This window comes from Melampsora larici-populina (genome assembly GCF_000204055.1).
Source record: "Melampsora larici-populina 98AG31 unplaced genomic scaffold MELLAscaffold_7, whole genome shotgun sequence".
Classification (NCBI taxonomy): domain Eukaryota; kingdom Fungi; phylum Basidiomycota; class Pucciniomycetes; order Pucciniales; family Melampsoraceae; genus Melampsora; species Melampsora laricis-populina.
The window spans coordinates 812,534-825,708 of NW_006768771.1; the positions used below are offsets into that span (position 1 = coordinate 812,534).

The 13,175-nt window shown below is 42.0% G+C and overlaps 4 protein-coding genes across 4 annotated transcripts; all 4 read left to right on the plus strand.

The window, feature by feature from the left end:
* Positions 1 to 262: 262 nt before the first annotated feature.
* MELLADRAFT_71121 (uncharacterized protein) lies at positions 263 to 1,002 on the plus strand (the record flags this gene model as incomplete). The annotated part of the gene is made up of 1 exon (XM_007406721.1): positions 263 to 1,002. The coding sequence occupies one exon, from the start codon at positions 263 to 265 to the stop codon at positions 602 to 604; it is 342 nt and encodes a 113-aa protein (XP_007406783.1).
* Positions 1,003 to 3,018: 2,016 nt separating this feature from the next.
* Positions 3,019 to 4,575, plus strand: MELLADRAFT_95196 (uncharacterized protein; the record flags this gene model as incomplete). The annotated part of the gene is made up of 5 exons (XM_007406722.1): positions 3,019 to 3,036; positions 3,122 to 3,577; positions 3,649 to 3,804; positions 3,876 to 4,061; positions 4,123 to 4,575. 5 exons carry the CDS (start codon positions 3,019 to 3,021, stop codon positions 4,573 to 4,575), a joined length of 1,269 nt encoding a protein of 422 aa, XP_007406784.1.
* A 360-nt stretch (positions 4,576 to 4,935) lies between these two features.
* On the plus strand, positions 4,936 to 5,693 carry MELLADRAFT_60820 (uncharacterized protein; the record flags this gene model as incomplete). Its single annotated transcript, XM_007406723.1, has 2 exons — positions 4,936 to 5,206; positions 5,287 to 5,693. The coding sequence occupies 2 exons, from the start codon at positions 4,936 to 4,938 to the stop codon at positions 5,691 to 5,693; spliced, it is 678 nt and encodes a 225-aa protein (XP_007406785.1).
* A 2,357-nt stretch (positions 5,694 to 8,050) lies between these two features.
* On the plus strand, positions 8,051 to 8,668 carry MELLADRAFT_95197 (uncharacterized protein; the record flags this gene model as incomplete). Its single annotated transcript, XM_007406724.1, has 2 exons — positions 8,051 to 8,145; positions 8,278 to 8,668. 2 exons carry the CDS (start codon positions 8,051 to 8,053, stop codon positions 8,666 to 8,668), a joined length of 486 nt encoding a protein of 161 aa, XP_007406786.1.
* Between the last annotated feature and the right edge of the window lie 4,507 nt (positions 8,669 to 13,175).

Below are 13,175 nucleotides of genomic sequence, written 5' to 3' on the forward strand. Positions count from 1 at the left end.
TAAACCGATTCATCGAATCATTTTACAAATCTTAGAACTTTGTAATCGATGTGGAGAAGTATGGAAATCGTTCAACTTACAAGCTAATTCATTCACCTTTACCAATCTAAAAGATCAACGAAAATCGAATTTAGAAAGAAACCTTAAGAAAGAGATTAGAAGAAAGAAACGAATCGAATTAGAACAGTATAGATTAATTGATGAAGAGAATGAAAAAGAAGAGATGATCTTTGATGAAGCTGATGAACTGAAGAGATTGAGAATGGATGTTGAACCTAGTTTTGTTTCGAATAGATCTGAAGAATATGAAGTAGAAGAAGAAGAAAGTTTTGTAAGTCAGTTTTGTAGGATGAATGAAGAATTTGAAAAATTGGTTTGGGGATTGAAAAGAGGAATCGGATCTTTATTAATGAATCGGAAATCTAAACGTGAAAGGTTTGGAAAACAACAAGAAGATGATGATGAAGAGGATGGGTTGGGATTTGATAATGGTAATGGAAAAGGAAGAGAGGATGATGATGATGATGAAGGGTTTGTGGAGGAACAAGATGGGTTGGATTGTTTGATGTATTTGGAGTGTAGACTTGATGAATGGATTCCATGAAGAAGGATGATGATCAATTGAGAAAAGTTGATGAGTGGTGTCTGAGATATGGTAAACGTGAAGTTATTTTTTTTAATAATGATTGGATTTGGATGTACATGATTATTTTTTATTGGATGATGAGATTGATGGGTTTGTAAATGATAATGATAAGTTTTTTTTGTTGAAAAGTTTGAGTGAATGGAAGAAAGGTATGATTGTATGTAGTGTTCATGACCAGAATGAAGATACCTGAAGGCTGAAATGGGGTTTTTTAATGATCACAGGCTATAGGCTATAGATTGTGAATTTGAAATTAATATGAAGTTGTAAGATATGTTTTTAAAGTCAAGGTATTTTGGTTCATCAATTTTTACAAGAAGATCAACATGAATACAATTATCATATTAGAGGTATTGAAAAAAGACGGATCACTTGACTGGTTTTCTTGTTTGCTCTGTGGGTTTTTTGGCTCTTTTTGTTAATCTGACCTAAATTCCCTTTCTACTATTGGGGTTTGCTCAATGCTATGTACACAAAGGGTTTGAATGAATCATCATAAATGTTACTACATAAACTGGTTTTGGTCTGTTTTGGTAAACAAGTTTAGTAAGGTGTTTGAGGGTTGGCACGTGGCCGTATGTGAACTACCGCACGAAATAGGTTCTCTGCGAGGTAGGGCACAGGGGTGAGTGGGAAGACCTAAAAAAGTTTGGGATTGATTGATTGTTCTTGACTATGTAATAAGCTGATGAATTGGTTAATACGCGGATTCAGTGAAAAAGGCGTTGGAGGCAAATATGTTGTAGGGTGAATTCTTCATCAAGTCTTATGGGGAGATGCCCCGGTGCATACTCGGGTCCTCTGGCTTTTCGGGTTATGGCCCATCGGAGCTATCCACGTCCTCAAGTTACTGTTCAGGGTAACTCATTGAAAGTCATTGCCTTTGGAGTTGAAATTGGACCTCCATGACATTCTCGTGTCCCGCATTCTCTTATGGAAAAAGTGATGATGGATTTTGAGTGAAACTTTTTTTGTTTTTTATTTACCATCTATAGATTTGGATTACCTTTTCAAGTGAAAACCTCTGAAAACCTCCGTAGTAAGTAAGAGTAAGTCTATATATATGTTATTTTGATCTGAACTTGTTGACTTCCAATTCAGAGAAACTATCATTTAGAGTGAAACTATTTATGTACCGTCTTTCCATAAAAGCTTGTCCCAAAAAATTAAGAGGGACAGTGTTACACCGCGGGAATGATTAAGTTCAAAACCCGATTGAGCGAAGTTGCGGTGTCCGAGTCCGCAACTTTGCTCAATCACGGATTTCGTTCGCATCTCGTTCACATCTCGTTCACAGGTTTCCCTCGAGCTATCCTCTGCTACACCAAACTCATTCTATTCTCGACACGTGGTCATATGTAGTACATACATAGAATCCCTTGCGAGTCATCAGGCATCCTCCTTGCTACTATGTATCCTGGTATTACTTTCCAGGTTTCATTGCAGTGCTTTTGTCACGCTGCAAGAAGCATTGTCCCGACACCGTTCTTTAGGTCGCTCACCGCTGATGCTAAACAACAATGAAGTTGGTGGACCTTTTGAGATACGGACAGGGAATTGGTGGAAGGTGTGATGGAAAATATGACCTTTGGTTGTGATCCAGATGATTGATCAACAAAGAAAGGAGCTCGGTACGGACAAATTGAAATTTGATCGTGTACAAGGGAGAGTACAGCTCAAGGGAAACCTGTGAACGAGATGTGAACGAGATGTGAACCAGATTGGCGATTGAGCAAAGTTGCGGACTCGGACACCGCAACTTCGCTCAATCGGGTTTTGAACTTAATCATTCCCGTGGTGTTATTTGTAAATTTAAAAGGTAATCGCGCTGATCTTCGATAAGCCAGGTCCAACCTGACCTAGCTAAACACCCCAGCCCGAGTCGTACCCCGGCCCGTCTCGAGATCTAGATCGGGTCGGTGCTAAGGGACCAGACCTGGGTTCCATCTTGGCTATCCGGTAAATAGCTTGCCATCTGCTCTCAATCTCGATTCATCCCCTCCCTCCACCTCATCGACTGTTTTCTTTTCACCACAGGCAAGTAAAGGCATCTTTTCTTTCACTATCCATCCATCGTTTTTCTTCTCTCTCCTATCCAATCTATCCCTCAAGCTGGGGAACTCAGGGGCGCACTGATAGGATTCAGGCGCTACCTCCCCAGCTCACGGTTAACCTGATGGTTTTGGGATGGGGATTGATAGGATTCAAGCCCATCCCACCGTACCTACTTCAACCTCTCTGTTATCTAATCGCACTGTCCACTTTCCTTTTTAATCGATCGCCCGGAACACAACGATACTGACCCGAACATGATCTTCTTATAACATCTTGACTGCTCACTCGGCCCCCAAACACCGCTCAAAACCATAGCCATGAACGAAGCTCCCAATGTAAGTTATACACTCACAGTCAGTATCACTTGCGGGTTTGGCAGAGACACTGACCATCTTTGATTCTATCCCAATGTTATCATAGGTCGGTGCCGTGTCTTTGATTGAGACTGGCATCGAAGCCTTGATTGATTACACAATCTGGTTTCCCAAGGTTAAACCTGGGAAGCAAGGGAGTGGACAGTCTTTCGAATCCCCTAAGCCAACCAACAACCTCAAAGTGACGATTACTGGAGACACCGCACTGTCATTCAAAGCAGCCAAGCTTCATATCCTTTCTGAAATCAATAAACATGAATTGCTGGCGGTCACTCTTCTACGTGCCGCTGACAAAGGGGAAGGCGAATTGGGAAATTTGAAGTGGCATGTTTACATTTCGACTAGCAAACTTTACCCAAAAACTGGAGGTCAAATCGTTTTCATTACTAGTGATGAGGCTTGGAAGGAATGGCTGGATGTATGTAAGGTATCTAAAGACAAGGTCTGTGGTATCAATCTTGTGATGCAAAATCCTGCTGTGGAGCAAAAAAAGAAAAGGAAGGTGATTGATATGACTCTCTTGAGTGCTTATCATAATCCGATTTGCTGATTCTTTGTCTGTTCAAGAATGAGTCTCTCTTACTGCAGGCTGCGAAGATCACCCGTCGAAACAATCGTGTAGCTGCAAAGCAGCCAAAAAAAACACCTGGTAACAACAATCTGACACCAGAAGAAATGGCGCTCGATGATGAGGGACAGGTGGAGTTGACCAGCGACGAGATTTCTAATGTAAGTTTCATATCTTTAACTTCATCTTGATCGATTCTGATGAAAAACAACTGTGGGTTTGTTCCATGTAGTCCAGTGGAAGTACTGGAGGTGATACCGACACTGACGCAGTCAAGATAGTCGCTGATCTAATCTACAAGCGCCACCCCATCAAATCACATTACAGCACGTCAGTTCCAGTTTTTGTGGACCCAACAAACACAGATCGATTCTTTTACATCACAACCGGGATGTCTAGACTCTGGGCCACAGAGAAGGTGAGTTTCTCTTCTGATGAATACAATTTTGAAACATTTTCTAATACCTTCCAATACCCAGCTTGCATGCGATGCCACTGGATCAAAGGTGGTCACTATCGATATACCACCCAAGGCATCTGGCATTCAATGGCTGAGCCGTTCTGATCAACAAATGAATCGTAATAAGCCTGGTCCTGGTAGCAACTCAAGCCTCCGCGACATGGCCTTGATGATCAAAGAAGTATTTGGTCCAATTGGACAACCAACCTCGGATCCACTTAGCTCAATTAGTGGGCCTACTTTGAAGGCTCCGATGTCCGACTATCTAAGTTTTTGTAATATCCCAGATCTTGATGGATCAATCAAGGAACGTCTGGCTGGTGCCGGGATAGATGAATATAGTCTATTTGATCAAGAATTTCTGCCTCATCAAGATTTGACACAGCTTAATCTGAGTACAGGTACTATAGCACGTTTGTACATGAATGTCAAGGCTTTCTCCAAAAAATTAAACGATGAGCAGGTAAAATAAGTGATTTTACAAACCAGTATCATTATTAATTTGTAGTTCTTTGCTTTCTAAACTCGGTTCAAAATAACCATCATAACAATATCACAATGTATCCAAGAATTGCCTCTTGTATCCTTATCCTTATAAAGTTGTGTTTGTGACTACTATTTTAAATGCAACTTGACATTATTAAATCTCTAATTGCACAGTAATAGTCTGTACTTGCGAGGTTCTCCAGATCCCAGAACGAGTTTGATTGAATCATTGATCAGATTCAAGTTGTCTTTCACAGGACACAAAAGTGATCGGATTGAATCCATACTGCCTCATCTGCCTCATTCATCCTAGATGATGTGATGATGGACCATAACTTTATTGAACATGTCTTTGATGAGCTATAGAAAGCTTTCTATAGAGATCAAAAAAGTTGCTATTCACATCAACTGGTCCAATTTACCCAGGATGGCTCAAAATCAAAATCGACTTCGAAAGCAACCTGAAAGAAAGGCCAAGCTTGGATTCAAGATGTACAAGAGTCAATCCAACTTGTCTTTCGCTGCAGGACCTCGAAAACCTTGCCGCAGCCCTATTCCTGGTGGCAAGATTCCTTGGGTGCATCCCAAGCGATACAAAACGTTCTATATGGACAATGGTATGGCTTTGTCTAAACTTGTATTCTCATTTGCTAAACTCTTATTGACATTTGCTTTTTTCCTTTGTATTGTATGAAAGATGAGCTTCCTGACTTCAACACATACGTTTTTCTTCCTTTGAATCGGAATTGCAAGAAATCAACGTCCAGCCAGCGACTTCGATGGAAGCGAGAGGACATACGTGAACAAAAAGACTTGAACCGTTGGAACCAGGCCAACATGGCAGTCTGGCGTTCCAAACAACAAGCCGAGTCACACAGGCACTTCTTCTTTCTCAAGGGTGCTCTTGCCAATGTCCAAAACTATGGTCCTGAGTGGCTATTTTCGCCTGCCGATTACACACTTGCTCATCAAATACTGCGAGAATCATTGAAAGCAGAACAGTATCATGAGGTTCCTGTAGAAAATAGAAAACAGTGGCTTGAGCAAAAGATGTTTGAGGCCCGTCATGGCATACTCAATTTGAACTGGCACAAACCGTATTGAGTACTGTCTCCACTTGTTCATTATCAAAGATGTCATGAACTTACTCAATCAAGATACTTTATTCTACTTTATCCATATCTTACTTACTCCATCAAGAATTTGTCACATTTTCATTATTTGTAAAGTCTTTGTCTTGATCATTCATTCATAAATTGTAGCACTTATATTCAGTTTATTCATATCATACTTACTCAATCAATAATTTGTAACAATTTCATTATTCAAAAAGCCTCCATCTTGCTTATTGAATCAAACTTATTCATTCAATGAATGTACAGCTTATATTTACTTTACCCCATATCTCACTTACTCAATTGATGATTTGTAACATCTTCACTATTCAAAAATTCTTCGTCTTACTTATTCAATCAAGAATTTGTAATATTCAATCAAGAATTTGTAATATTCAATCAAGAATTTGTAATATTCAATCAAGAATTTGTAATATTTATACTATCAAAGATATCTGTATCTTACTTATTCATTTAAAGAAAATAATTTATATACACTTTGGCTGATGTTTCAATTTGAAATAAAATTTGTTCACAATGCTGCCATAAATTAGTCATCAACATTGATTGTAGATAAAGTGCCTTAAAATGTAGAGTAAGTTTGTATAACATGATAAAGAGTTTTGTTACAAGCCCACCTCTTCGTAACCACAGTATGAATATAAAGGCTTTAACAACTCATAGATAAAAATATCACAAGTTCGATCAATCAACTCGATCTTAATATCACCTACATGTTGCAATGATTGAGTACGCCGAAAAGAACTCTTCAAGACGCTGAAACCAGTCTCAATTGGGTTGAGATCTGGGCAGTATGGAGGTAGGTACCTGAGCATAACACCTGAAACCAAAAGATGAAAGGTTTCAGTTAAATCTAACATAGATCAAGCATAACATCAAGAACGAGTGACTTACCAGCATCTCGACACAACTTTTCAATGCGCCCACCGTGATGAATCTGGGCGTTGTCCAGAATTAGAACACTGTTTGGCGCTGGATAGGGCTGCATACGAGGTAGCTTGAGTTCATATAAGACGATTGAGGTCAATCATCAATGCTTGTACAGTTACGATGGAGAAAAAAACTAACCAATCTGTATTTCAAAAATTTTTCAAAGTCTAATCGCTTTATGTTACCCTCTTTCACTTTAACAGCCAGGACCCCTTTGACACCAATGGCTGGAAGGAGAGAGTATCGTTTGGCTGACATGTTACGGACAGTACGAAAGGCCTGTGTACCCTTAGGCGATCGTGCATTGAATCTTAAAAGGTCTCTTTCACAAATTGCACTTTCATCTGTGATATAAATTCAATCATCAGTCAGTATAGATTGAGGTTAAGTGAATTTTTAAGTTTCAGAGATCTTACCTGTGAAAACAAGATACTCGGCTGGAAATTGACTAAGTTCATCCAGGAATTTCTGTCGTGCAAATCCAGAGCGTTTTGAATGTCGAACATTTGCTTTCTTAAGGGTGATTTTCAATCGATGATGAAGTTCAACTTGAAGGGTTGATAATGAAGCCCACACACCCCCTTGGTCGTAAACCTGATCACGGATTTTGTCCAAGAACAGAGTTGAGTCGGTACGGACCAGCTCCTCGATGAACTCGCGGTCAGCAGGTCCATAGACACGAGGTTGTCCACGGTGATTGTAGAGGTGAGGATCTCGAATAACTGCGTGAGTGTCGTGGTACAGTTCGGTCCATCTTCGCAATGATTTTGAGTGCATTGGCTCGTGTAATGTATCCCGTACTTCGTCGTCAGTTGCTCCATCTAACAGCATGTGAACTGCTGCCACCTTGATTGCCGGATCGTATTTTACATACGGCATTGATTAAAGGATCTGATAAAGGAATCAAAATCAAAAGAAAAGGTTGCTGAGGTCGAAGGAAAGGAAAGGATAGGATGGTATCAGGGATTCACGTGTGGGTATGAGTCCACTCAACTCGTACCCATTTACAAGGGGCTTGGTCCCCGTTGCTGAGTACCCAGTATTCAGTGGTCCCTGACTGAGTTGTACAGCGGAACTGTATAACTCACATGACCGTATGTATGAGTAACACATACTCAAGTGCCCTGCCTCCCATGAGCCCTCGGACTCACACTATCCCACTTCCAGCACGCACCTTGTTTGGATGAGTACCTCACCCAAACAAGGTGGACTAGGATATCCCATTTCAACATCTTTGTTATCTAATATCCCAACTCCACCTCCCCATTATTCAAGCCTCCATCTCCCTAATCGATCTGGATTTCTTAATTCCAAAGTCTTTCAATTGAAATATAGACCCAACAGCACCAATTCCGTTGTGGCTTCAACTTCACGTTTGATCTGGCACGATTGGAAATGGGCCACCTTGAGATCTGGCTACCGGCGCTCACGTGGGTCAACTCCGATATCATGAAGGATCTCGGAGCCCTCGAGTGGAAATTTGACAACCGGTGAGGTTTTTCTTTTTAAAAGTGTTTTAAAAAGGTCATCATTGAGTAGCCTCAGGTTTTTCAAGGCTAATCATTATTGTCTTTCTGCTTTCTGTTTTTTGGTCACCTTCCCTTCCTACATTTCTTTCGAAGACCTACCGACTTCCTTTGTCACATCATGCCTAGGTTCCCTGCTCAACCTCCTCCCAAAGGCACACCCTACGCTTGTCGCACTACCCAAACCACATTGGTCGGAGTCAACAACTCACCCCGTGTGGCCTCTACACCTCGAGTTGCATCAAATCCTCGTCCGGCTCAAACCTCTAGTCGTCCTGGTAGTGGCTCTGGAACTCCTGGTCAGGCCAAATCTTGGGGACCTAAGTCATACGTGATACAAGACGAACCCGATGAAAACGAATTCGCCGGCAAGAACGTGTTGCGTGCCAACAGACACCGTTCGGACGTGTATCTTTACTTCGATGTGAGTCCAGCTAGCGTTCAATGTTTGGGCGGTTATGCCTATGTTTTGGATGGTGGGAACTAATTCTAGCTTTGCTCTTGCTTAGGAACCACGACCTCACCAAGAAACTGGCAAAGGTGATACCATGGTGTACCCCTGCTTACACTGTCCGTACGTAAAGGATTTTCTTCTCTTCTGTTACATATATAACATTGTTCCAATCACTGACTTTTGGTGTTGGTCAATTCAGTACGGAGTGTTCCATTGTTGGTCGACCAAACTCAAACCTTCACAAACATCGCCGCATTTGCCCTGGATTGCCCTCAGCTTGGTTCCGTCGCGCACCGGGTAGCATCCCACCCGAAGAGGACCCTGTCATCGCTGCTGCTCGTAAGAAAGAGCTTAGGTCTTTGCTGATTGGCGCGGTAATCAGCAAAAATCTTCCGTTTTCCATCTTCGAGGGTGACTTGATGCAGTCTGCCCTGCATGCGATTAGCCCTTCGTTTTATTGGCCTGGTCGCATGGGGATCAAAGCGGACGCCGAATCCTTATTCAAAGATCTGGAGCAAAAGCTCATGGAAGAGATAGCTCAAGTCCCCGGTGTGGTATCAACGGCGACTGATTGTTGGACAAGCCCCGATTTCTCTCACACCTACCTAGCCATCAACAGTTTCTTTTTCAACGCCGAGGGACAGTTCTGTCGCCGACTGCTAGCTTTCAAGGTGAGCCATTTTTATCTAATCTCTCATTTAAAACGTGTGTTGACGCTCCTTTTGATTTCTTCAGAAATTGGAGGGAAAACACACCGCCGAAAATCTGACGAAGGTTTATTGGGATGCCCTGGAGCACATGGGGGTCCGTAACCACTTCGCGATGACTGCTGATAACGCTTCGTCCAACCGAGCAATGGCCCGCCTTTTATCGGACCAATACGCGCGAAAGACTGTTCATTGGCCACACTAACATCGTTTTCATGGGTGTCTTTGCCACGTGATCAACTTGGTAGCAAAAGACTTTCTTGAAGGGATTGGTGAACTGACTGAGGCAGACGTGGAAGCCTTTGAAACCTCTGGACTAGCTGAAACTCGTTATCCTTTCGAACCCGACGAACTCCCCTGGACCGATGAGGACCCTCACGATGACTCGCCATCCAGCCCGGCGCCTGAGACTGACACCAACATGGAAGATGCTTCGCCGGTTGTTCACGGAGGAACGATTGAGACCAATGATGCTGATGTAGATTTAACTCAAGTGACTTTGGACGACATGTTTGATACTCAGGAAACCCAAGAATCACCCACTGTGCATGTTGCTGAGCGCCGGAAGAAGACCACCATCGTTAGCCGATTCCGGGCGTTGGATACGCACATCTGGAAAAGTCCTCAAGAATTGGAAGCCTTCATTAAAATCCGGGATAGTGTTGGTGATCCTCCTCTCCTCCCTCTTAGCTGCCCAACCACCCGCTGGAACTATTTTTACTACGTTGTCAGTTCACTTTCTCTTAGTGTTCTTCTTTGTATCATTTCTTTGGGTTAATCATGTGTCTTGACTTTGTTATCCTGCAGGTTAAGCGATCTCTCAAGCTGAGAAAGTCTCTCGAGCTTTATACGGCCGACCCCAAAAGAGCCAAACTTGCGATATCAAAAACCGATTGGGCGACTGTCAAATACATGTGCCCGATTTTAGACATGTTTGAATCGGCTACTCAGATATTCCAATCCGACCAACCGACGAAGCAAAGTGTGCTCCCGGTACTGTGGGCACTTCAAAAAGTCCTTCAGAAGCATGAGCAAGTTCCAGGACTCTGGGGACTTGCTAGCAAACGTGCTGAGGAGAAGTTGGTCAAGTATCTCACTCGTGAAGAACAGAACCATCAAACCTTGATCTCAACTCTCCTCGAACCGGAACATCGGGACATTCCGTTCCGCCGCGATTCAGCCCTGCTCGCCGTTGAAGTCACAGCAAAGCAATGCCTTCGAGATGAATACGATTTGAGGAAACCCGAGTCCACCGAATCTAGCCCACCTGATCCTTCCGGCTCTAGCAGTGCGAAGACCAAGAAGCCAAAGCCTGCTGTCAAGACCCTCAAGGACATCTACTCGCTTTTGGGATCGACATCTAATTCCTCAACCAGCACCTCTGTGGACGAACTGGACGAGATTGACCAGTATTTCTCTGGAAAGCATCCTGTTTTTGCCAACGAGACCATCGGACAGTTTTGGACGGTGGGTTTTTTTTGATCCCCTTACTTTTTTTCCAACAGTGGCTGACAATGTACCCTTATTCAGCGAATGGCTAAGACCGGTGCCCTACCGGTTTTGGCTGAAATTGCCCTTGAGCATCTCACCATCGCTGCCGCTGCCGCCTCCGTCGAACGTGTTTTTTCGATATCGGGCAACATCACCGTACCCTCCAGGGGTCGCCTCAACACTGATGTCATTTGCCACCTTGTGCTAGTTAGGCACTGGCTCACTCATTATCAGGAGTGCTTTGATGTCATGGAAACCAATTAGGGAACTCCTTCATAATTCAATCTTACTGTGTCTCTTCTTTACATTGCGTCTTGAAATGAATACATTATTTGGTTGTATTCTCACTACTATTCACGTACATGTCTTATGTTATTGAACAAACATAAATGAAATATCCCCTTGTTCTTTATGCTCTTGCTTTGTTTATATAAATCAAAGCCAATAAATTTTCCGCCGGTTTTGATGTGACTTGATCACTTTGTCCTCAAGCCTACTTAGGTGAGATTACTCATGAATATGGAGTAATTTCACTCGGTGGCTTTGAGATTCTACTCACTTTGAAGTACACTCCCATCCAAGTACTTCACCAGAGTGAGTAGAATCTCAAGCCGGTACTCGTCGGCGAGTTCATTATGAGTGCCCTGCGATTGAGTGTCAGTTGGCGCGAAAACCGAAAGAGTACATAACTCAATCGATTTTAGCAACCATCGGTACTCACGGGGAGTGCCTTGGACTCGGTTTCTAGTAACCGAGTAGAGTAGCACTCACACCTGAATCCCTGGATGGTATCGATATCGAAAGCTGTTTACCGGATAGTCAAGGTGGGAAGATAGAAAACCGGATCTAGACTTCCAGATGGGACGGGGCAGAGACTTAGTCTCGGGTTGGGGTGTTTAGCCAGGTCAGGTATGACCTGGCTTACTCGAGATCTGCTGGATCGACTTTTACCTTTACAAATAACACTGTCCCTCTTAATTTTTTTGGGACAAGCTTTTATGGAAAGACGGTATATTAATTTTTTCTATGATTATGAACACCAGGTTTAGATTTGTTTGTTTGTTGAAGAAGTAGATTTGTAGAAATCTATGATGAGATATTGATGACCGATTTTAGAAGATCTGTTTGAAGAACTTTTGAAGATGTTTGATTGATGAAGTAGATTATTTTAAAATGAACTAGTTTTGTAAATGGGATTCGATTCTTTGAGTATGGTATCTGTTCTTCTTGATGGATGGATTGAAGAGGTTTGATGGTAAGTGGTGGTATGTGAGAGCATCCGCACTCGTTTGCGGTTGTTAATTTGGTCACGTGCGGTAACAAACACAACATTAAGTAAAAAGTTACTTAACTCAACCAAATTTCGCACTCGTTTGCATTAGCAGCGCTATAACTTTTATAACTTTACAGATAGTGCATGTACTCCGCACCGGTCGTGCAGTAAGGTAAAGTTTTAATTTTTTGAGTACACATCACCTGCTTTCATGGCCAGTTTTCATGTGATAGAGGCACTGTTCTCTTCTTTGCACTAAGATACTAATACTCCATCTACACATGAAGACCCGATATCATCCTGTTCATCTACTCGATCGATAGATCTTAATTTAAAATTACAAATTTAACATGAGTTTGTTCAGATCTTAATACATGAATTCCAATTAAAAAACAAAGGCTTTACTACATCGAGAAAGCTTTTAATGAGTCTGAATACACATAATGATCTTGTAAAAGATTTAAAGAATTTAAAACTAGGAAATAAAAATCCAAACTTCAATTTTTAATTTGTATCACTTGATCCTAAAAGTCCTCCAATGATTGGTCTTTTAATGTTGATTTTCTTAAATATTGACCTCTACATAGCTATATGAATCTAGACATCTTTCATTTTCATCTGAATGGTTTGGAGTCGAGTTCAAGATGGTTGATTGACTTATTTCAATTGAAGACATCAATCGGTGTCGAACGTTCTCGAGTTGATTCATGCAACTGTAAGGCTTGGAATTCATCGTGTGTGAGTGGTGAAAAGGAGATATTGGTTGTTGACTTTGGTGTTGGAGGTCTGGTTGAGTTTTGTTTTTGGAGTCGAGTTGCCGGGAACAAGTCGTGATGTGTGATACCGCATGCGTTAGCCAATTGGTAAATTTACCGATTCGCTAACGCAAAATGACCGAAAATTAACTACCGCGGGGCTAATTTTTCACCGGTGTGGAAAAGACCCCGCGTTTGCGGTAAATTTAACCTTACCGCACCCGACTTACCGCACGAGTGCGGATGCTCTGAGTGTAGAATTGATTAAGACTCAGAGACTCAGACTAAGTATGTATGTATGTATATTCTACCAA